Below are 23142 nucleotides of genomic sequence, written 5' to 3'. Positions count from 1 at the left end.
AAAATATATTTTTTAATTAATTTTATTATGATATTTTCTAGTTTATTGTTTTCTTTTTAAGGAGAATATTTTTTATAATTTATTTTTTCTATATCTTTTAGCGAGTAGAGAAATAAAAATTCAGCATTTTAAGAGTATTTACAGTGTTTCTTTTATTTCTGAAAATTCTGACTTGTTCGCTCCTTTCTATGTTCAAAAAATTATGTTTAAGATTAATGACACGTCACCATTTTTTCTGTTTTTTTCTTTCTGGCTGGTTGAACGGTTTCAGTAAGCCAGATTGCCCCACGTTGACTCCAGGGCCGAAAGTGAGCACTAACTTTTTTCCAAAATCTAGCGCACATCACGGCGACGTTTTGGACAGTGCCTTCATCCTCGGAGAAAAAGCCGAGGAAACCTTATAAAGCGCCTACCTACATTAAGGAAACGGTTTATATTATCGATTTAATATATGTCTCAGATCATATGAATTTATATAGGTGGTTTTAATATGGTTCTCGAGGTTTTTGTAGATGAAATTCAGAATCATTTCAAATTATTTTATATTTTTTTTAATTTTATTAATATTTCTTTTTTAAAAAAAATTTAAAAATTTTCTTGATCTTGAAAAAATAAAATTATTTTTGAAAGTAGATTCAGTTTATATAGTACACGTGAAACTTTTTTTCCCTCAAAATACCGAAAATCAGATTTTTGAAAAGGATTTTTGGCCAATGATGATGGTAAAAATAAAGAAAGTGATAATATTTGTTTGAAATATAATAATTGAAAAATAAAATTGAGCAAAATAATATTATAAACATCATGAATAGCTCAAGGGTAAAAAGGGGTATTAAACACGAAGGAAACTGCGAGGAGAAACGACGTGTCATTGAAAAGTAGGAGAGGCATTTTACTTTGAGACACTGTGGTTTAAGTATGAGAATTCAACGGCTGGTGATGATGTAGGAGGAAGGTTCAACCATAAATGCTCTCCGTGAAATTGGAACTCTTGGCTTCACGGGAGTTCATTTTTGTGTTTAAAAAGTTTTTAAAAAAATTAATGTTTTTATGATTCTAAATAGTTTTAATAAGTTAATATCAAAATAAATTAAAAAAATATAAATTTTTAAATATATTTTTAAATAAAAAATATTTTAAAAACAATCATGATGACAAGACACGGATTTGAAAGGCAGATAAGAACCTAACAAAAGCAAGGAAGGAACACAAGAGGAACACGTCTTCTTTTTGGTTTTGAGAGTGTAATTTAATTGGTCAGATTTTGAATTTGTTTTTTAGAGGTTATCAGTTCAAGTACCATAAAATTTCAGGACCATTAAAAACTTATATAATCGTTAATTTTAGAGTTTTAAAGAATTAGTTGAAATACATGTAAATTATTCTAAAAAAAAAAGAAGAAAAAGAAGAAAAAAAAAAGAAAGGAAGGAACACAAGACAACAAAGTAAAGAAAAGAAAATTCTTTATTCCCACTAGTCATTGCTCCACGTCTTGTCTTTGGCCTATTTACTTTTTATCGTCGGTAATGTCATGACAGGCCATCTCGATGTCATGCTTGTGCCTAAAATAGCAGAGGTTTTGATCATAGTTTAAATAGCAGTTCCGGTCAAAAAGCTCGGGTTTTGACCGGGTTACAAGTTTAGTTTTTTTTAAAATTAAAACGACGTTGTTTTAATAAAAAAATAAAAGTTAACGGGTTTGCAACTGGGTCTTGACCGGGTCTTGCCGGGTCACACCAGGTTTTTTCTTTCCCTGTTTTTTTTCAACCCGGTCCAGTTCCAATCCCGGATCAGCCGAATTCCAATTTAACCCGCCGGGCGGGTTTCAAAGTTCTGATAATGCGGTGGAGGGTAATTTCAAAAAAATCTGAGGGGAAGTACAATAGTCGGTGCTGAGCATCTGGATAATAAATTTCATGTACTCCACAATCCACATTGAGATACACTACACAACATTAAAAAACAGTTTTGATAGTACTTCTTTCCTGTCTTTAAAGCACTTGTCTGGAATTCCGGTGGTAGCCGACATTAAAAAATATATATATATTTTTTAAATTAATTTATTTATATTTTCAATTGTTTTAATATACTGAATATAAAAATAAATTTTAAAAAATAAAAAATATTATTTTAAATAACATATCTGGTCTCCTACCAGAACAGTTTGAGCTCACAGCCGACAGTATGTCACGGATTTCTTACTTGAAAACTCCATGTCCCACCCCGTGTAAAAGAAGGCTCTACGGCCACAATTATTTTGCCATAAACATTTACCTATCATGGGAACCGTAATCTAACATCTCCATTCTGGAGTAACTTTCCTACGTTGCTTGAAAAATACAGTAATAATACAAATGTGTTCAGTGTTGTGATTTTCAAAAACATTTTTCATTTAAAAATATAGTAAAATAATTTTTATATATAGATATTTTTTATTTTTTTACACTAGTAATACTCTTTAAATTAGGAATGATCATTTTCAGTTCGGTTTAAATTTTACCTATAAAAACAACCCAACTAAAAATTTATAAAATATATATAAAAAAACAGAAATTGGTTCCAACTGACCGGTTTCAATTTGGTTTGGTTATTTTAAATTAAAAATCAAAACCCAACCAACCAGTTTCGGGTTTGGTTATTTTATATTAAAAACTGAAAATTAATGGGCTTTCTAATTGGTTCTTTTCGGTTCGGTTTGGTTTTTTCTTAACTAAATCGGTTCGGTTCAGTTTTTTAATTTTAGACTTATAAAACCGAACCAAACCAATTTTTTTAAAATATTCCAATCAGTTTTTTTATGGTTCAATTTTTTCAATTTTTTTTATTTTTTTAATTTATCGGTTTTTTTCTCATCCCTGCTTAAAACACAGGAATATAATTCCAAATATAAAAAAAAACAGTGGCTAGTCAGATATAGTTAAAACAGATATATTATTATTAATAAAGAGGGGGATGGCATCCATCGATAGGGGTCTATCGTGGACCAAAGGCCATTCAGCTACCAGGTTAAAGAGTAATTTATGTTAATGGGCCTCCAAACCGGGCTGAGAAATTTTGTATGATCAGCCTGCTACGTATCTTCAACCTGTATTGTCAGAGCATCATCCATTTGAGATTCGAGGTTTTCTAACTGGGTAGGAACTTCGAGTCCAGACAGATTAGATTTAGTCTTGTGCATTTAAGGGGCTGGGAAGTAGGCCTTCTATTTTTACAATAATACTGTGTGAGACTAGAAAGATTATTAATTTTCTGTAGATCATGAAAAATTTATATTTTTGCTACTTCCGAGGAATAATCCTAATTTTTTTGAAAAATTCGAGTCCGGAAAAAGAAAAGGTAGATCATTTAGTTCAAATGATATATTTTTTCATATAAAAAAACAAACATGAAGATTTTGCTTTGAGTTTGAAAAACATATTTTATAGGTTTCTCAAAGTTTTTCAATACAAGCTTTTCACAAAATAAATAAATATTTATTTTCTTTTATGTGCGATCATCTTTTAGCAATGTAAAATATTAAAATTATTTTTTAATATTTTCTTGTTTTTTATTATTATCATAAATTTACTTTTTTTTAATTATAAATCTAATATAAATAATTTCTTGAGTTAATAATATAAATTTTCATTATCATGAATATAAAAAGATTAAGACGAGTATTATAAAAGGAAAATAAACCTTAACATTTTATAGTTTCTCCATATTATGATTACCTACTATGATTTATGATTTAAAAAATTAGTATTTATATCATTCACGTTAAATTAAAAAAAATATATATATTTACATCTTGAACTTTGTACACGTACTAACATTTAATATTTTTGCCAAAAAAAACTAACAAAAAATATCTGATTGTTTCAATGCCTACTACTGGCTCATGTACTTTGCAACAGACCCGATTTCAAAATGATAGAATGATAACACCAACAGTTCTGTCATTGTTAAATTATTGGAGCTTAGTTATCTTCGCGTCTGATAAACACTGTGAAGGCGAAGAACATTGAACCAAATAGCGGGATTTGTGATAAATGATCTAGTATACGATATGGATCGGATTTGGTGCGACTTTGGTGGGGAAATCAGGTCTAACCGAATCCATTTTGGTGGCTTATTCAAGCAGGTTTCCCTTGTTCTAGAGGAAGAAAAGAATGAACAATTCCTTTGAACGACGTCATTTTATGTTGAAATGGTCATTCTTAATTTGCCCCCTTAAAATTCTAAAGTTTTATAATCAAGCCCAAAATTGTCCTTATCTTTGAAAATCTTTTGTTTTTTTTTTTTAATTTCACCCCTAGAGCTATGTAATTGGATCCTTGAATTTCTATGTTATTTATAAAATGGTCATTTTTTTCAGTTTTTTGTCGATTTAGTCCTTAATTGATTCTTAAAACTTTTAATTCTTTCAAATTTATTCCAGATAAAGTTAATTAAACCCCTCAGAGTCTCAACGCTTATTCATTTCAGTCCTTGAAATTTTATATCTTGCAATTTTGACCCAAAGTGATTCATGAACTTTGAAACTTCTCTAATTAAACCTCTGATTATATTAATTAAAATAATTCAAAGTTTAATTAAATCCCCAAACTTATTAATTCTACTAATTTTGACATTATTTTTCAATGTTTCTTCAACAAGACCCCAAATTATCCACCCACTTGTCACTTTGAATAATTATGTATGCCTGATTAATCTAGATTATTATTTGATTTTATTATTTTTATTTTTATTTTTTTAGAAATTCCAGGGAAACTCAAAATTAACTTGGTTATGACATAATATATATAAAAAATTATTAAGAAGATAGCTACATGTATATATTGGAGCTTGATTAGAGCATGGTGATAGAGGAATGAAATGATAGTATTTAAGCTTATTTTGGGTTTTAATATGTCCAAGTTCATACATATATTCAAATAGTTTTCGCTCTTGTGACAAGTGTTGGAGGAAGGGGTCTTGATTGGTTACCAAGGAAATGCAAGTCGACATCAGTCTTAAGGGCATCAATTAATGAAGCAGGAGATCGGGGTCCCAGCTCGTATTATGTTTTAAATGCGAAGTCATATGATCTTGTGGGAATGGGTTTAATTTTCTTTGCTCTTGCACTCAATAGCCACTACGAGTTGTTCCTTTTGGAAATGTAGTCACGGACGTCAAAAAGGTCTCGAGAATAAACTTTTTGTTAGTGCACAAGCTTTCAAATGCATTATTACGTCTGCTTGCTCTTCTTTCCAATATAATGCCTGATTAATCTGGATTATTATTATTATTATTATTATTATTACTTTTTTATTTTTTTTTATAAATTTCGGGAAACTCAAAATTTGGTTATGACATAATATATATATAAATTATTAAAAAGATAGCTATATATTGATACTACTATAATATTTATTTGATTTTTTTTTGTTTATAAGAATATTTATATATATATAAAAAAAATATATGCAACTAATACATTAGTTATCATTATCTACAATGGTAATCAAAACACCCGAATCAAAATAACTTATAATTTAGTGTGTGTTTGATATTATGGTGTTGGGTACTTTTCAAAAATATTTTTCACTTGAAAATATATTAAAATAAATTTTTTTTCAGATTTTTTATTTTATTTTTTACATCAACACATCAAAATCATAAAAAATCACTAAAAAAAATCAATTTAATAACTTTTCAATTTAAACACACTTTTAAAAACACTCAAACACGATGTTAAACACAAAATCATAGGGCCTCTACCGATTGATGTTAACAATTGTATCAATATTTAGCTCCTATCCTTATGATTTGAAGTTTCTCAATCCCATCCTTATAGTTTGTCAAAATTTCCAAGTTATAACTCCTGATCTTAAATGATAACGTGAATCTGTTTATTGAATTTTAGTTTTCAAGTTTTTTTATGAAATATTATTAATGTACATAGAAAATTGAGGGGATAAAGTACATAGAAAAAAAAAAGCATATGAAAAAGGATAAAAAAAATTGAGATATATTAACTACTTAAACGATGAGGGTAGCATTGAAACTTTAAAAAGCTTTAGGGATGTTAGAAAATATTTGACACCAAAGATTAGAAATGGAACCTTAGAAAAACCTGCAAAAATGAAGGTCGAGGAATATTTAGAAATTGGTCAGTACTGTCGCGGGTTGCTATCAATATTGTGCTTGCAGCTATCGGAGTTCTCTCATCACCCCCACGCTTCTCCTTGAAATTACGATCTTAGAGTTGCATGATTTTTTATTTTTGTTTCGACGTGAACGCATGCTCCACCTCACATTGCAATTATAATTAATTTTTTTTTTTTTAATATTAACATGTATTTCTCGTCTTCAAGGAGTTTTATTATTATTATTATTATTATTATTATCAAGGTTCGAATCTTGAAAATTAATTTCAAAGAGAATTTTATTAAATTTGTTTGAATAAACCAGATTTATGTGGAGAATGGATTCCTAAAATCGTTTAATTAGGAACTTATTAGTGTGGGGGTGTTTAAAATTTTTTATTTTAATTGATTTTTAAAATTATTTTTGGCTTGAAAAAAACATCAAATTAATATTTAATGTTTCTTTCTAGTGTTTTCATATATATATATATATATTGAAGCAAAAAACTATTCTAAAAAGAATTTTGTACTACAATATTAAACACAATATTGTAGTAATTTTTACAGCTACGAGTTGAAAATACAAGTTAAAAAAATTTATAAATTATAGTTTTTTTTTAATTCAAGTTTCTACCATTACTAGAGACCAAAAAAAAAAAAACATGTTTAACTAAGGAAAATTAAACAACCTTTCAAAATCTAGTTAGTTTAGAAACATCTCCATCTCAGTGCACCAAAATGTCAAACCAGCTCTTACTCTCAAGTAATACCCGAGAATATTTTTATTGTTGGAAGAAACTTAAATACCTAACCTACCTCTTGAGGACTATAGTTAATTAATTTTTAAAGTAATTTAATTTAAAATGTGAAATTCGTGGGTAGATAAGGTGGTCATTAACCTGATTATTGTTCCTTGACTTCGCTTGCTGAATTAAAGAACTTGTTCGTTATAACCCGTAAACGGCATGTGGCACGTGGCAAGTAGAGGCAGACAAGGTAAAACTCAAGTAAGCAAGAAACTAGGGATGTTTTGAAAAATGACATAGTTTGGTACAAATTTTAGGATAATGACATAAATTGAAAAAATATTTGGAAAATAATTATATTTTTCAATATTGATTCTATATATAATTACTATTGAAAATAACGGTGGAACACATCCATATTTTCTAATATCAATTCTATACATGACTGCAATTAAAAATAATAGTTATGTAGTGATGTTCTTTCTTTTACAAAGTAATTAAAATTATAAAAAATAAACTTAAAATTTTATGAAAATTTAATAACTAAAAAATAAAATTAAACATATAATGACTAAAGATACAAGGTGATCTGATAAGAGAAAAAATAAAAGATAAAATAATAATTTATCAAGGACAAACCAAAGATCCGTTTTAGACATACTCGATATCATTAGAAAAATCACAACAAAATTATTCTAAATATATTTTGATAAATTACTAAATAAGATCATAATTAATTTTAAATTGATTCCAAATAAAATCTTTAATCAATTATGATCATGTTCAATAATTTTTTAAGATGTGGTTAATATCGATTGGTCGAGATATTATTAAATTATGTTAGAATTGCAAAAGACAAATAAAGTAAGCAGCTGCAACCCCCATTCTGCACGAGGTAAGACCGTTAGCCTAGCTGATCGCCGCTGGGATCTCTGATGAAACTGAAATGCTGAAATGTGTTAGGTAGGTCGGATAGGACAAAGAAAGTGGTGGGCCAAGAAGCAGAGTGTGTCTATAAAAAAACAAATCAACGCTGAGATTAGCATTATTACACACCGTACCTTACTTGCTTTCAATTTCCTAGCTGACCCCGTTACTACTCATCATCAGCTTGAGAATTAAACATGGGAGTAGAAGTTGAAACTGTTTGTGTAACCGGTGCCTCTGGCTTCATCGGATCATGGCTCGTAATGAGACTCCTAGAGAAAGGTTATACGGTCCGAGCCACCGTCCGTGACCCTGGTTAGCCTCGTTCAAACCATCTTATAATTAAATGATTTCTTTTACAGCTTTGGTTTATAATATTTTCTCAACAATTGCTCGTTGATAGATAACACAAGGAAGGTGAAGCATTTGCTGGAATTGCCCAAGGCTGATACCCACTTGACTTTATGGAAAGCTGATCTTTCTGTAGAAGGGAGTTTTGATGAAGCAGTTCAAGGGTGCACGGGTGTGTTCCATGTTGCCACTCCCATGGATTTTGAGTCCAAGGACCCTGAGGTATGATTTCTAACTTTGCAAGCTTGGGAAATGGTCATAGCTCTCTGCCAATGGCGATGCGAGCATTATTTCTAGATTAATTATTGTTATTAAGTAAGATTGTCAAAATATATTAAAATAATATTTTTTATTTTAAAAAATTATTTGTTATATAAATACAGCAAAATAATCTGAAAATACTAAAAAAATATTAATTTTAAATTAAAAAAATAAAATTTTTTAATTTTTTTCAAAATTACTTTCGAAAAGCTAATATGGTGGTCACATTACTATTGCTAGAAAAGGATACTGGAATTAAACTGGAAATCATCCAGCTATTGCTTTAATTAACATCAATATACAGAATCATCATGTTCTAAGATATTTTTCCTCTTTGGCAGAATGAGGTGATCAAGCCTACAATCAATGGGGTGCTGGACATCATGAAAGCATGTGCCAAAGCAAAAACTGTTAGAAGGATAGTATTCACATCATCAGCAGGAACTGTGGATGTTGAAGAACACAAAAAACCAGTGTATGATGAAAGCTGCTGGAGTGATTTGGAATTTGTTCAGACCGTAAAAATGACTGGATGGGTTAGTACTATCAAACAATTTAATTTCCCCTTTCTTTCCTTTGCTGCATAAATTCAACTCTCAAATTCTAACAATATAATTATTTTAAAAAAATTTACCTTGGTGACCAGATGTACTTTGTGTCCAAGACTCTTGCTGAGCAAGCTGCATGGAAGTATGCTAAAGAGAATAACCTGGATTTTATCAGCGTCATACCACCTCTTGTTGTTGGCCCATTCATCATGCATTCAATGCCACCAAGTCTTATAACTGCCCTTTCTCTGATCACTGGTATATCTGATATCTCCTTCCCATTTTTGTGCTAATTATTATTAATTTACTGTTCTTAAATGTGACACAGAGGGTAATATTTCTCTTGTGGCGACAGGAAACGAAGCCCATTATGGAATTATAAAGCAGGGGAATTATGTACACTTGGATGACCTCTGCAGAGCTCATATAGTTTTGTTTGAGAATCCAAAAGCAGAGGGCCGCTACATCTGTTCCTCGCATGAAGCCACCATTCATGATCTTGCCAAATTACTCAGAGAAAAATACCCAAAATATAACGTTCCTGCTAAGTTAGCCTCTCACCTAACACAACCATAAATCTTTATAGTAATTTCTTTTCTATATCCGGGATAATTAATCAAAGCACTGTTGTGATCAGGTTCAAAGACATCGACGAGGATTTGGCGAGTGTTGTCTTCTCGTCCAAAAAGCTGCTGGACTTGGGCTTTGAGTTCAAATACAGCTTGGAGGAAATGTTCGCAGGTGCCGTGGAAACATGCAGAGAAAAGGGACTAATTCCCCTTTCCCATGAAAAACAAGCCGCCGAGGACAAGCTCGTAGGTGCTGTGGAAACATGCAGAGAAAAGGGACCAATTCCCCTTTCTCATGAAAAACAAGCCGTTGAGGAAAGCAAAGAAAACGGAAGGGTCCCTGCCGATTCTGAGGCCCTTTAGTTTATTAATTAGATGATTGTCAATGGCACAAGCTATGCAGTCTGCAATAATTTTGGTGTGTCCATGTTCTGCCTTTTAATTTGAGTTGCCTCAGAGGGCTTTTCTGTACCATGCTTGTAGTGCAAGGCTATTATTGCCCAGTTGATTGCCAGTTTCATGCACTTTTTTTCTCAAATAAGTTCCAACTGCTCATGCACTATTCTTGCTTGCTGAAATTTATTATCAAAAATTTTTCATCAAAATTTTTCATCAAATTTATCAAGCTATCTTCCATGGAAAATATAAATTTTAACATGCCTTAAAACGGTGTGGTTTCATTATTGAACCAGCATGAAGTGCCAAAGTACGGAGCCCATAGCTCAAAATAAAACTCCTAAGGTCCAAATAACAGCATCTAGGCCCAGTTAACTTGTTAAGATGGGGAAAAGAAACGACGCCGTGGCTAGGCAATCCAGGGGCATTTACGTAAGCTGGTCATATATATTTATTTATAAACCGACCCTCCCCTAAACCGCACCACTCACTCTCTAGTCTCCGACTGACTCACTGTAACAGACTCTCTTCGCAGAAAACCAAAAACAATGGCGGCGATTTCTTGTCACTGCGCAGTTCCATCGAAAAAAGTCTCTCTCTCCTCTTCATCTTCTGCTTTGTCCACCACTCCTCTCTCTCGATGCTCCCGCTTCTCAGCCGTGTCGGTGCCGTCTCGAGCTAGTCGTGGAAGAATCTCGTGCCAGATTTCCTCATCCTCTGCTACTTCTCCTCCTCCTCCATCTTCCGTCAACGGTCCAGGTCCGTTTCATTCTGTGATGTGATGTTCTTTCTTTATTGTCGTCCAAATGTCATTTCGTGTGCAGCTATTTGTTTAATCAGTTGTATGTTTAGTTGGAATTAGGTTTTAGGCATTGTTTGATAAGGAGAATGCAGGAATTAGGGTTTGGATTTGGAAAGTATTGATAGATGAAGAAATGTTTTTAGGTTGTTGATAGATTAGGTATTTGGAGTCGCACTAGATTCTTGATACGTTCCAAGAAATGTTTGGATTAGATCGGAGGACCTTTTTTGAAGCCGCAAAGGTTTTTTTTAACCTAATTAATAGAACATTTCAATGTCTATCTTACTCGAATTCAAATACCACGTCCTGCAATTCGTAGTCTACAGCAAGATATTTTACAGCTTTTATGTCTTGTCATATTTTGTTCCATATTTTACAGCAAAAGCAGGGATGGAGGATTTTCTGCACATCAGTGATTTTGACAAAGCGACTATTATGAAGATCTTAGACCGGGCTGCAGAAGTCAAGGCAGTGATAAAATCTGGAGACAGGACATTCCTTCCATTTAAAGGGAAGACAATGGCTATGATCTTTGCGAAACCGTCCATGAGGACACGAGTTTCATTTGAGACTGGATTTTTCCTACTTGGAGGCCATGCTATATATTTAGGGCCTGATGATATCCAGATGGGTAAACGAGAGGAAACTCGTGATGTTGCTCGTGTTTTGTCACGCTATAACGATATAATTATGGCACGTGTTTTTGCTCATCAGGTATGCTGGTGAGTTTCTTATGTTTATGGTAAATTCCTTCTGATAGTTAATTCCTTTCATGTATGTGGGGTTGCATAAACTGAATTGTGCAGAATTCGATTAAGGTTTGTGGCTTGAAAACAAGCAAGTGGTCAGGGATTTTGTGTTGTTTTTAAGTTAGTTTTTAAGATTTTTCCTTGCATGAGGATATTTGCAAAAGCAGCTGCTTGTTCTTTTTCAGGACATTCTTGATCTGGCAAAACATGCAACAGTGCCTGTTATTAATGGCCTGACTGACTATAACCATCCTTGCCAAATAATGGCTGATGCCCTCACCATAATTGAACATGTTGGCCGGTTGGAAGGAACTAAGGTTAGTTCATCGTGCTTTTAATGTAGTTTTATTTTGTATATGCATGGTTCGGTTGCATACGATTCTAACCTGACTGTCCACGGCTACAAATTCAGGTTGTATATGTTGGGGATGGGAATAACATTGTACACTCTTGGCTGCTGTTGGCAGCTGTGATTCCTTTCCACTTTGTCTGTGCTTGCCCTAAAGGTTTTGAACCAGATGCAAAAACCGTACAGAAGGCACAACAGGCTGGAATCAGCAAGATCGAGATTACTAATGACCCACAGGAAGCTGTTAGAGGAGCTGATGTGGTGTACTCTGATGTGTGGGCCAGCATGGGGCAAAAGGAAGAGGCTGCACACCGTCGCCAAGTATTTCAAGGATTTCAGGTATATAGACCGCCTTTCCCAAACTATTGATTATAAATGTTTTAAGCTTCTCGTGCAGAAAATAAGTAAAATCCAATTAAGACATTGCTAATTTCATGTCTATACATTTTACTATGTTTCTTTCTATTCCCTGTTGAATCTGAGAAACACCCATGATATTGCCTGCCACCAAGTTTGCAAACCTTCTGTGTGCTTGCAATCACTTCATTTTGAACTCTCCTAAAGATCTGTTTTGCAGTGATGCACAAGATTAGGCCTACAGTGAATTCTTGAATTTATTTTAGTGCGGATCTTAGTTCCTGATTTCCATTTTTCAATGCAATATATTGCAGGTGGACGAAAATCTGATGAAGTTGGCTGGCCCAAAAGCTTATTTCATGCATTGTTTACCAGCTGAAAGGGGTGTGGAGGTTACTGATGGTGTCATTGAAGCTCCGAACTCCATAGTCTTTCCACAAGCTGAGAATCGCATGCATGCACAGAATGCTATAATGTTACACGCGCTTGGTTTGTAATCTCGTATCAGCATGCCTAATCCAGTCAATTTCATTTCAGTTTGAATAGTTTTAGGATTGTGGGTAGAACCCGTAGCTCTGCCTATTTTGTCTCTCCCTTTTGGTTGTAAAATGGTGTGAACTGAGAAGACGGTACTTCATCACTGTGGTTGGAACTTTTGGGCGTTACCAGTATGTTCTTTCAAAGGAACACAGTTATCTGGCTGCCAGTTTGAGCTACCATCGTCAGCGTCAAATTTCCATTCTTCGCAAATCCATATTTAACATCCTTTCTTTCAGATCTGGGGTATACCCGAGCATATGCATGACGAAGCTATAAAGCTGCTCGTGCATTGATGGTGATCTCGGATCAGCCATACCCAAATTCCGAAGTACCTAACTAGCTACGTTTTTCAATTTGAAGAGGCGTAGAATCTTATGCGGGGTGGATCGGTGCGCATTTGTTTTTCGTTGATGTGAGACGCTAGGAACTTCATTATCATGGTTAAACTTTATAATCATGTAAGGCGTATTATTTTTCTTGGGAGGAGCTTATCCAATAAAGGTAGCTGCAATTTTGTTACCATTGCCAGTTTCGACGTTTTTCAGTCTCTGCATATTTCATCTATGCCTGAAATCCCCTTTTTGTCATGAAATCTAGTATCAAACAATGGGCAGATTAACAGCAACGCACCCCTTTTGACAGCTTTGAAATTGAATACATGGGCAAATGAATGCAATACAAGAATTTACCTACTGCAAGAATTTAGGCATTGCGGACCAAGGATACGAAGGTGGGTGTGTATTGCCTACAGTGAAGGATTGAGGATTACAAATTTGGTTGTGGATCATGTCTACAGTAAAGGAAACCTTAAGGATGAGGGTTGACATTGTCTACCGTTCTTCTGCACTGAGTTTGTTCCAGGCATCCTGGGACCACAAAAAACAAAGAAAATATCACTTTAAAAACCCAGAACGGGTAAAAGAATGAAAAGCATAACAGTATGGCATTATGGCTCTGTTTCAATCCTAAATGAAATATGTTGTCAAGTGCCGATTTTAAAGTTGAAGACCTATCAAGACGTCTGCGATTCTTCGTCATGCTTTTAGTTTCTTATCCCCACTTTAAAGAGTAATATGAATGCAGGACTACTAACTTGGTCATGACAGGCTACAGATAATTTTGCTTTAAGGAGGAGGGAACAGTAGCCCACCTTTAGAAGATCAAAAACCTTCTCGCAGATGTATTTCTGTTGTATGCTTGCACCTCGTTGCTGCAACTTGTCAGGATGAACAAATAGAGTGGCCTTTCGATAAGCTTTCTTCACAGCAGTGCTTGAAACAAGCTCAGTTAAAGGAATTGACTGCCAGCCACTATCAGGGCAAAGGATCTGCAAGCAAGGGAAATCCAGTTCAAAAAAAAGAAGCAGCTTCAAGGTGATAGCACTCAGAATTAATCCCATTTGTGCACAACTGGATTTTTATTTTAAATATTATAAAAAAAATCAATCTATAATTTATGATGTATTAAGAGCTAGAAACAAAAACAAGCACGGGAAAAGTGACCGTGGATAAGTTAGCAGGTAAGATGATTTAGTCAATAAATTTAGAAAATCATAACACATAATGTATCGGGTATAAGCAGAAAGGTTTCTACACACATATTGCAGTGTTGAAAGAAGAGCACGCAAGTTTCTCTCCTTCCCACTAGACCATCTCTTGACATCAGCATCCAAAGTCTCTGCCAGTCTCTGCCAGTGATATTCAGTAAAAGACAGTGAGAAAAGTAATAAAAACTAAATATAACTGGAAATATTTTCTAATCTTATTTGTGCAGCTGATTACATTTCTCTCCGCCTGCTCTTTTTGAGCAAGAAGATCCCGCATGTTCTTCTCTGCGAGAGCTTTTGCCTGGAAGAGACCAAAAACAGAAGCATGCTTCTTAGAAGTCAGAAAAATTAATCTCTATATCTGAATCGGGTGCAGGAGCTTACCGCACGCTCTGCTGTTCTTTGATGCCTTTCCAACGTGGCTTTACTCCTTTGAGCTGCTGATTCACCATTACCTCCATTAGCACTTTCTGTTGAGTGGGGAAATCACAAAGCAAAACATGAATTGCTTAGGAGCATCATAGAAGCGAGAGGAGTCTAATATCCTTATGAAATGATAATGCCTTCTATACATCGTATGAGGGGTACTTCAAAATGTTACATACCACCATGATTTGAAGATCCAGGATATCTTGAACTGCTAGAAGGACCTGGGTCGTTGTATTGTTTATCCTGCTAGAAATTCCACAACTGTTAATTTTCCATGCAGAAAGCTTTTATGGATAACAAAAGGAGCTAGGAAAATATAAGTAAAGACACTTGCTCTGGAATTCATCCCGTTAGCTTTTGAAATGCTTGAAAGTCTCTCAGCTGTAGACTTTTCAGCCTGATTTCTTGCCTCAAAAGCAGCCTTCTCAGACAACGCTTTTTCTAGGGCACGCTGCCTGGCCTCTGCAGTTGCTCTCTCTACTGCAGCACGTTCAGCTTTTAGTTTGGCTTCAGAAGAAGCCTTCTCAGCAGCTGACTTATTATTAGCTTCTGAAGGAGCCTTCTCTAGCCTTTCTCGGACCTCAGCCTTTGACCTTTGATGAGCTTCTGCAGCTGCTCTCTCGATAGCAGCCCTTTCTCGGGCTTCTGCAAAAGCCCTTTCGCGCGCTTCTCGTATTGCCCTTTCAACAGCTATTCTCTCCTTTTCTCTTTCTACTTCCCCCTCTTTCATTTTTTCCTTTTTCTTTAAGTGTTTCTTTTCCACCTCCACTTCCTTTCTCAAATCATCTTCACATTCCTTCTCTTCCATTGCCAGGTTTTTGCAACAATTCTCCTCTTTCTTGCTGGTGCTTTGGCTTAATTCCTCTTCCACGGATTTCTCTGTGATCTCCCCTTGCCCTTTAAATATACAAGGTTGCTGACTTGCTTTGGTATTGATACCATTATCTACCCATCTATCATCATGAGAAGATTCAAAAGAATTCTCGTGATTTGCTGTAACTTCAGACTCATTGATATCGTTGTTATTTTCTCCAAATTCACAAGCAGCTTCTTCAATACAGCACTCTGGATCACAAAGTGATTCTGTCTCATCACTGGACCATCTTTCATTATGAGAGGATATCGAACTCTTCTCACTTTCTTCATTAATAGCGTGAACTTCAGGTTCACAAATATCAACATCACCATTATCATCCAATTCAATAGTAACATCTTCAACGCATTTTTCCTGATTAGGCATGCTCTTGTATTCTGTTACATGATGATTTTGCTTGTTTTCAAAGTTAACGTCATTTTCACCAAAATATACCCCATTTTCGCCAATAAGAAGATCCTCAGTTACATCTGCAGTTTGCTTCTTGATCCTATCAAGTCCAATGAAACCTTGAGCCAAGCAAGCAATTTCACAATCCTGTTCCTCCGGACTGTTTGCGTCTTTGACTGCCTTTGACTCCTGTTCAGTCCCTTGTAACAGAGGAGAAAATTCAGTTACCTCCATTAGCCTTCCATTCTCCTCGGCAGTAAGAACCTGTGTCTTTAAATCCCCAGCAGCAAAGTTTGTAGTGCGTCCCCAGGCATTGTCACTCTCACCTAGGTTCTTTTTTTCCTGCTCATCCTTCGCAGTTTCAAGATTGCCCCCCTCATATCTTAAGGACTGTTCAGTCACTTCCATGGCCTTTCTATCTTCTCCCCCCTGATGACTCTCTGATCTTATCCTCTCAGTTTCTATCCCTTCACACATCTTTTCTCCTCTCTTCTCAATTTCATTCATCTGGTCACTTCTTTTGAGTATCTCTTCATCCTCCTTGAGTTCTTCCAGCTTCGCACTCCCTTCTATCCCACCATCTTCACCTGATATTTCTCCCCTGTGCAAATCATTTTGTTTCTCCTCATTTTCTTTTAGGTTCCAACCACCTTGTTTCATTCCACATTCTACCCTGTCCCAGTCTTCTTGCTGTCCCTCCACATTTGCTTCTTTCTCATATATATCATCGAGGCTTCCATCATACTCATCGTCCGTAATAGGAACTTCATCTGATCTATTCTCCATTTCCTTATGATCTAGTGCCTCCCTTTGTTTCTTCTCAGTTTCCACCGAGTCCTGAGCATCTTTTAGTTCCTTCATTTCTCCGTTCTCCTCGAACTCCCGGATTGGAAATTCTGCTTTTTTGTAAGGGTGGTGAAGTTTTTCCAGCTTAGTTTCACAGTCTTCCCAATCATCAGACACTATAGATGTTTGCTCAGCTTCTTCATGATTGTTAGAAATTCTCATTTTCTCCTCGTTTTCTTCCTGGTTATGAAGCTCTCCAGCTGGCTTAACGAAGTTTGCATATAAATTCCACTGAAATGCTCCTACCACTGAATTTAGTTCTCTCTCGACCTTGTACTCCTTAAAAGTTTCCTCGCCACACTCTGGTGTCTTTATTTTTTCTTCTGCTGTCATCTTCTCTCTCCATTTATTTTCATGATCATATGACACCATTTTCTCTGCATTGCCTGCCTCCTCATATTCTGATGGCATCTCCCTGTGCTCCTCATAGTCTGCAGCTTCAAAAAACTCTTCTGAACTTAGTTCTCTCTCGACCTTGTGCTCCTTAAAAGCTTCCTCGCCGCACTCTGGCGTCTTTATTTTTTCTTCTGCTGTCATCTTCTCTCTCCATTTATTTTCATGATCATATGACACCATTTTCTCTGCATTGCCTGCCTCATATTCTGATGGCATCTCCCTGTGCTCCTCATAGTCCGCAGCTTCAAAAAACTCTTCTGAACTTAGTTCTCTCTCGACCTTGTGCTCCTTAAAAGTTTCCTCGCCACGCTCTGGCATTTTGATTTTTTCTTCTGCAGTCATCTTCTCTCTCCATTTATTTTCATGATCATATGACACCATTTTCTCTGCATTGCCTGCCTCCTCATATTCTGATGGCATCTCCCTGTGCTCCTCATAGTCCGCAGCTTCAAAAAACTCTTCTGTTGACTCCCAGTCTTCTGCTTCTTCCAGTCTACTATCCGTTCGAGTTGATTTGGATTCCATGCTGTGTGTTTTTCTAACAACATTATTAGCAAAAGAAGATTTCTTCTCATCTTCAAAACTCTGGGGTAGTTGGCTTGCTTTTGTCACATTATGCTCTGGTAAGCCAGTAATTACTTGCTTTGGAGTATCCTCTTTTTCATGCATTTCCTGATCCCCCAGCTCATTGGATCTTTTTGATCTTTCTGCAGTTTTAACCCCACTTTTCTGAGCTTTCCAGCCGTTATTAAAGCTTGTCTTTGCACGATTTTGAAGCCCCTCTTTCTTTCTCTCCATCAATTCTTTTGCAATTTTAATTTTCATTTGAGCCTCCTCTATTGCCTTTCTAAGTGCAGCTACTGAGGCGGCAGCATCTGAATTTGCATCTATTTCCTCATCAGAGAAAGCTGGTGAATAATCACCCAATGCATCTCTGGAAGCATCATTTCTAGAAACGCCAAACTTTGAATTCATTGATGTATTTTCACCACCATTATTATAACTGGAGTTAGATGGTGAACTTGAAGGTGGATGTCTACCTAGGCCAATTTCAAATGCATCAAATGGCATATCATTCGACATGGATCTAGGTCGACTTGATTTCTTCTGAAATTCAGCAAGACTTCTAAAAGTATGCGTGTCGATGCTGGGCTGTGGACCTGACACAGCTTTCCTGCGAGCTGCATCTTCCTTCACGCTCTTGCTGCCATTAACATTGAGACAAGCATCATCTAATGCTGATCGTGCTGGCTTGCCACCTTCAGCCATCTTTGAGGGAGTGACTTCATCAACTAAAAAAGTATAACCAGGAACTGCATGGAGTTGAGCAACATGTGTCATTCCATTTGTCCCATTTTTGTTTCCTGGGTTGCTTTTATTATAAGACACATTAAACTGTTTCACGCCACCAAACCTCTGGAAAGATGGTTCAGGTGATGAACCTTTTTGATCTTTTGAAACATTAGAATGTTTTGACCCCGCATTCCGCGACCCTGCTTCAGCTGGAGACCTACACAATTTTGGGCCCAGGATTATATATATATAAAAAAAAAAATCATTTCCCACCTCTACAAGTTGAATACACCATCAACAAATCCATTCAACTGTCAAGATAACCAAACAATCAACGAACTTCATTAACAATTTGAGGGAGCCTTTTAGTAGTGCACCAGCTATTCCTTTGGTTAGCTTAAGGACTATCAGCTAAGAAAAAAAGGTGTTCGGATTTGATAAGGGAAAAGTTTCCTCCCTTCCTTGGAAAGCAAAAAAACACCCCTGTTACAAGCTCTTTCCAGTTTTAAACCAAGCAAGCACATTACGTCATCGCTTCTTTACAAATTTCCATGCTTGCTTTACTAAAACTAAACCAAGCACAGCTTCAAGTCTAAACCACGAAATCCTTAAATTCTACCTTATTTTCATAATTATAGATTCAAATTTTTACTTATAGAACTTCAAAACACACCCTTCCCTTCCTTTCCCTCAAAGGAAAAAATCGAAATTTTGAAACTAAAATAGATAATAAAGGAAAAGTTTAAAGTCCATACATACCGAGTTCCATTGATAGAACTCTTGACTTTCTTTGGTTTAGCAAGGAATTCTTCAAGAGGCAGGCCAAAATCAGCATCTCCAAAACCACCAAAAATCTTGGCGTAATCAATCCTTTGGGCACCAACAGAAGAAACATTACCATTCTCGTTCAGCTCGGGAACATCAAGAATCGGAATCGAAGAACCAGTGGCACCAAACCCACCAAAAATCTCTCTGTAATCCTCCACGCGACTCCCAGGCTTCACTGCACCACCACCGCCACCACCAAAAACTCCGTCGTACACATGCTTTCCACCATGTCCACGCCCGTTACTCAGCATCTTTGAAAACGGAGCAGCAGCAGAAACAGAAGACTTGTTGGGATTCCACTCGAAGGGAGAAAGAGACGGGACAGTTTTTAGTAGGGTTTTGCTTGAGTTTTTGGTTTTGCTTCTTGTTTCTTGTTTTGTTTGGTCTTGTCTGTGTGTTTGGTTTGGTCTTTCTCTGCAGAGAAAAATTTGCAGAGTCAGACACGAGAGAGAAGAAGCAGAGAAGGACAGGTATACTTTAAAAAAAAAAAAAAGAGAGGAGAGGACGGTGTAAATAAATACGATAAATTCAGTAAATATGGTTCTGACTCCGCGATATTTTGTTTTTACAAGCTGGTCGCGTCTCGAGCTAATCAAGTTTATTTTATTTTATTTTACTAATAATCAAAGATAAGCTACTTATATTGGTATTATAAAATCAATAAATAATTTATTTCTCACGACTAAATTTTAGGTACAAATCACCAACTTTGAGTGGGTAAAATAAATACAAGTGATTAGAATAGAGAAACAGGGAGAATAAGGAAGCATGTTTTATCTTATTACCTTTTATCAGGCATATTTTGTGAAGCTTTTACTATTTACATTAATATTTAAGCTTTTTTAAATTTTATTTTTTCATATTTTTATCATCAAATTTTATTTAACAATTGTTTAAATTATCTTTAAACCAACTAAATTAATTAAATCACATTAAAAAAATTCTCAAAATGTTTGATTTTAAACTTGAATTGTACAATGAGTCAAGTTGAGAGGTTTATTTTTTAATTTCTTTCTTAATTTTTTTTATTATTCATCGAATTGTTTTTAGATTAGTCAAGTTAACTAAATTGTATCAGAATGATTTTTATATTGTTTCATTTTAAATTTAGGTTGAAAAAAAATTTTGCGACGAGAAAGTTTTTCTCTGTCAATTTTATTCTTGTACTTTTTTTAACTAGGTTATCTTTAAATCAATTAAGTTTATTGAATCACGTTTAGACAATTCCTACAAACTATGAACAAAAGGTTTGTGTTATTTTTTTATCATCTAATGATCTTTGAATGCATCAAGAAATAGTTTTATGGTTGTTTGTCATTAATAAAAACTGTAAAAAAAGTATTTATTTTATGAATATATAAGTTGTCATACCACAACAATTTTATAATCGTATACAAACTATGAAGAAAATTATTTTTCAAAATGGAGTTTGATTGTCAAGGGATTGTTCTGATATTACCATCTCCTAGGATAAAAAAGAAGCAAGAAAATATTTGTGAATATATTAATAGATAGACAAATTAACGACAAAGAAATTAAATTACTGGCTAGACTGTTGATAATATTTTTATATTTTTATTTTTAATTTACATATTAGAACCATCATTCAAAAAAAAAATATTTCTCCTTATTAATTAATATAGATAATGCATCCTGTAAAAAAAAAAGGGGAAATTTAACCTGATCTAGATTGATTGTATCACATCCTTTACTGTCATATACACATACATACATATACATATACACATACATATACATATATAAAAACTTTTATGTTATTCTCAAGAAAACAATTACTTACGTGTTGTCGCTCAGTGGAAAGTATGTTTTATGTGATGAGCTAGCCCAATCAATGATACCGACATAGTAATGTGTAGGGGTAGATCAGGAACTCTGGGAGACACAACAAGGGTATGTTAGGAAGTAAAAGTTTCCGTGTCCGCGTATATTTTACAGCTGTGTCTCGAGTGGTGATGTGGCGCGTTGTTTTGCTCGGATATTGGCAAACACGGGGCAAGTAAATACAATAACTCTATTTCTGTGCGGTATTTTTTTTTCTGATAGTTTTTTTTTCTCGAACAAACCATTCATAATCCAGCTGCAGATGTGATAGAATCATGAAACCAACCAGTTTGGTGATGAGGTTGATTTTTACATCATTTTTAAGCTTCGGTTGTGTTTGGAATCAGTGTTTTTTAAATATTTTTTATTTAAAAATATATTAAAATAATATTTTTTATATTTTTGGTATTAGTACTTCAAAACAATTAAAAAATACTACAAATTTTAATTTAAAAATTTTTAAAATAAAAAATAAAATTTTTAAAAAAGTATAGTTCAACCGAATTCCTAAACAATTTCGTGGTATCACAAACAATCAATTCAAAACATAATTACGAATTTCAGCTTAGCAAGCATATCAACTTGAAAACTAGTTGATTTGTTTTTCGAGCGAGATTGAGCATAAACAAAATTAACTTAGAATTGATCCAATCAACTAGAAGAATTGTCCCATGACTTGATTAATTTTGTTCAAATTTTAATTAAAAAAATCTCAAAATCATATTAATTTCACTTAAAAATTTAAAATAATATCGTTCTAATTAATTCGAGTCAATCGAGTCATTTTATAACCCGGATATGGCCGGAATTTTGTTAACATGGCTCGGAAGGCTAGAAGCAAACATCAAAATTCTTTTTCTTTCAGTTCAGGTGTCCGTGATGCTTAATTTTTCAATTTATGATCAACCAATAAGCTAATCGCTAACCCTTTTTGATCGGGGACAAGATGGGCTGCCTAGAGTTTAGCAATCAAGTTTGTTGGCAAATTTGACCATTAAATAACAAGGTTAATCAATTAAATAAATGCCATTCTTTAAATATTATTCATGCACGTTGATATTTTTATTACTCATGTCCCTCCCGTGTTTTATTTATAACAACAATGGCAGTGTCTGCTGGCAATTATACCACTACATGTCCCAACGTTCGATGAATTCAAAACTCGGGACCTCCCCAGTCCCTTCACATGGAACAGCAACTGGGTTGGAGGGAGCTCGAGACCAAAATTACTCGGTACCCCACCATACCAGAATATAAATCACAGCTACAAATAGTAAAAAATAAATACGGTTTAAAATAGATTGACGAGGCACCGAGTTGACCCGTCAAGTTTTTTCAAGTTTTATAAGCATGGCATAAGTAGATAAGTGACTTTTCCTGGGCCATATACTCTGTGGTCCAATTAATTTCGAGATCAAAGAAGAACTGGCTAGTTATTCATTAAATCTTTGCGTCTAAAACTCGAGGGACATCAACTTATAATGATCGACAGCTTTCGCATGGCTGGCTCCTATCGGGTCTCGAAATAAATCCAAGTACCCAACAATCATTACGTGAAAGCTTACAAATAATTCTGCTGTTATTTTCATGTACAACATTGTGCATCTCTAGTGTTTTTAGGAATGCGGGGTTGATGAGCGTTTTAAAAATTAAAATTTAAAATTTAAAATTTTATTTATTTTATTTAAGAATATTTTTTTTAAAAAAGTATTATTTATAAATATTTAAAAAATAATAATTTAAAAAATAACGGGTATTCAACTGTTGCTTTCTTGATATGATCGAGACATCGACAAGATCTTTGATCATTTAACTTAAAGCATCCAATTATGAATAGCTTTACTCTGTTATCTACATCTCATTTTTCAACAATTAATTATTGGAAGACAATTAATCATTAAGGGATATGAACTTCCAAGTTACAATTATGGCCCACAAAATGATGGCATTCTTTATTATTATTATTATTATTATTTTTGGAAAATCAACATTA

General features: G+C 34.4%; 3 protein-coding genes across 11 annotated transcripts; 2 read left to right on the top strand and 1 right to left on the bottom strand.

Annotated features, from left to right (window-relative positions):
• The first annotated feature begins 7895 nt into the window (after nucleotides 1-7895).
• LOC7454367 (dihydroflavonol 4-reductase) lies at nucleotides 7896-10053 on the top strand. Its single transcript, XM_006383649.3, has 6 exons — nucleotides 7896-8098; nucleotides 8187-8356; nucleotides 8737-8931; nucleotides 9042-9201; nucleotides 9299-9491; nucleotides 9581-10053. Exons 1-6 carry the CDS (start codon nucleotides 7981-7983, stop codon nucleotides 9873-9875), a joined length of 1131 nt encoding a protein of 376 aa, XP_006383711.2. The 5' UTR covers nucleotides 7896-7980; the 3' UTR covers nucleotides 9876-10053.
• Nucleotides 10054-10376: 323 nt separating this feature from the next.
• Nucleotides 10377-12884, top strand: LOC7477624 (ornithine transcarbamylase, chloroplastic). The gene is made up of 5 exons (XM_002307630.4): nucleotides 10377-10667; nucleotides 11090-11424; nucleotides 11645-11776; nucleotides 11872-12147; nucleotides 12480-12884. Exons 1-5 carry the CDS (start codon nucleotides 10457-10459, stop codon nucleotides 12660-12662), a joined length of 1137 nt encoding a protein of 378 aa, XP_002307666.2. The 5' UTR covers nucleotides 10377-10456; the 3' UTR covers nucleotides 12663-12884.
• Nucleotides 12885-13320: 436 nt separating this feature from the next.
• Nucleotides 13321-19709, bottom strand: LOC7454366 (auxilin-like protein 1). Of its 9 annotated transcripts, none has more exons than XM_052453258.1 (10): nucleotides 19239-19709; nucleotides 17385-18696; nucleotides 17175-17183; nucleotides 15015-17045; nucleotides 14857-14923; nucleotides 14636-14721; nucleotides 14487-14552; nucleotides 14303-14392; nucleotides 13856-14032; nucleotides 13321-13571 (listed from the first exon to the last, which is right to left on the bottom strand). In XM_052453258.1, the coding sequence occupies exons 1-10, from the start codon at nucleotides 19556-19558 to the stop codon at nucleotides 13536-13538; spliced, it is 4194 nt and encodes a 1397-aa protein (XP_052309218.1). In that variant the 5' UTR covers nucleotides 19559-19709; the 3' UTR covers nucleotides 13321-13535. The 9 variants fall into 9 exon arrangements, with proteins under 9 accessions (XP_052309218.1, XP_052309219.1, XP_052309220.1 ...); XM_052453259.1 differs by having other exon boundaries at nucleotides 17175-17264; nucleotides 17466-18696; XM_052453260.1 differs by lacking the exon at nucleotides 17175-17183 and adding an exon at nucleotides 17265-17384 and having other exon boundaries at nucleotides 15015-17060; nucleotides 17586-18696.
• Nucleotides 19710-23142: the final 3433 nt, after the last annotated feature.

Source organism: Populus trichocarpa, chromosome 5 (genome assembly GCF_000002775.5).
Source record: "Populus trichocarpa isolate Nisqually-1 chromosome 5, P.trichocarpa_v4.1, whole genome shotgun sequence".
NCBI lineage: Eukaryota > Viridiplantae > Streptophyta > Magnoliopsida > Malpighiales > Salicaceae > Populus > Populus trichocarpa.
This window is presented reverse-complemented; position numbering and strand designations above follow the sequence as displayed.

What these genes read in the sequence shown, in the direction of transcription:
- LOC7454367 (XM_006383649.3), top strand. Translation starts at nt 7,981, where the DNA reads ATGGGAGTAGAAGTTGAAACTGTTTGTGTAACCGGTGCCTCTGGCTTC. An exon ending in TGCCCTTTCTCTGATCACTG is followed by an intron (nt 9,202 to 9,298) that starts GTATATCTGATA and finishes TTGTGGCGACAG; the next exon opens with GAAACGAAGCCCATTATGGA. An exon ending in AAATATAACGTTCCTGCTAA is followed by an intron (nt 9,492 to 9,580) that starts GTTAGCCTCTCA and finishes TGTTGTGATCAG; the next exon opens with GTTCAAAGACATCGACGAGG.
- LOC7477624 (XM_002307630.4), top strand. Translation starts at nt 10,457, where the DNA reads ATGGCGGCGATTTCTTGTCACTGCGCAGTTCCATCGAAAAAAGTCTCT. An exon ending in ATCTTCCGTCAACGGTCCAG is followed by an intron (nt 10,668 to 11,089) that starts GTCCGTTTCATT and finishes CATATTTTACAG; the next exon opens with CAAAAGCAGGGATGGAGGAT. An exon ending in CACGTGTTTTTGCTCATCAG is followed by an intron (nt 11,425 to 11,644) that starts GTATGCTGGTGA and finishes GTTCTTTTTCAG; the next exon opens with GACATTCTTGATCTGGCAAA.
- LOC7454366 (XM_052453253.1), bottom strand. Translation starts at nt 19,558, where the DNA reads ATGCTGAGTAACGGGCGTGGACATGGTGGAAAGCATGTGTACGACGGA. An exon ending in TGGATCTTCAAATCATGGTG is followed by an intron (nt 14,722 to 14,856) that starts GTATGTAACATT and finishes CCCACTCAACAG; the next exon opens with AAAGTGCTAATGGAGGTAAT. An exon ending in AAGAGCAGGCGGAGAGAAAT is followed by an intron (nt 14,393 to 14,486) that starts GTAATCAGCTGC and finishes TATCACTGGCAG; the next exon opens with AGACTGGCAGAGACTTTGGA.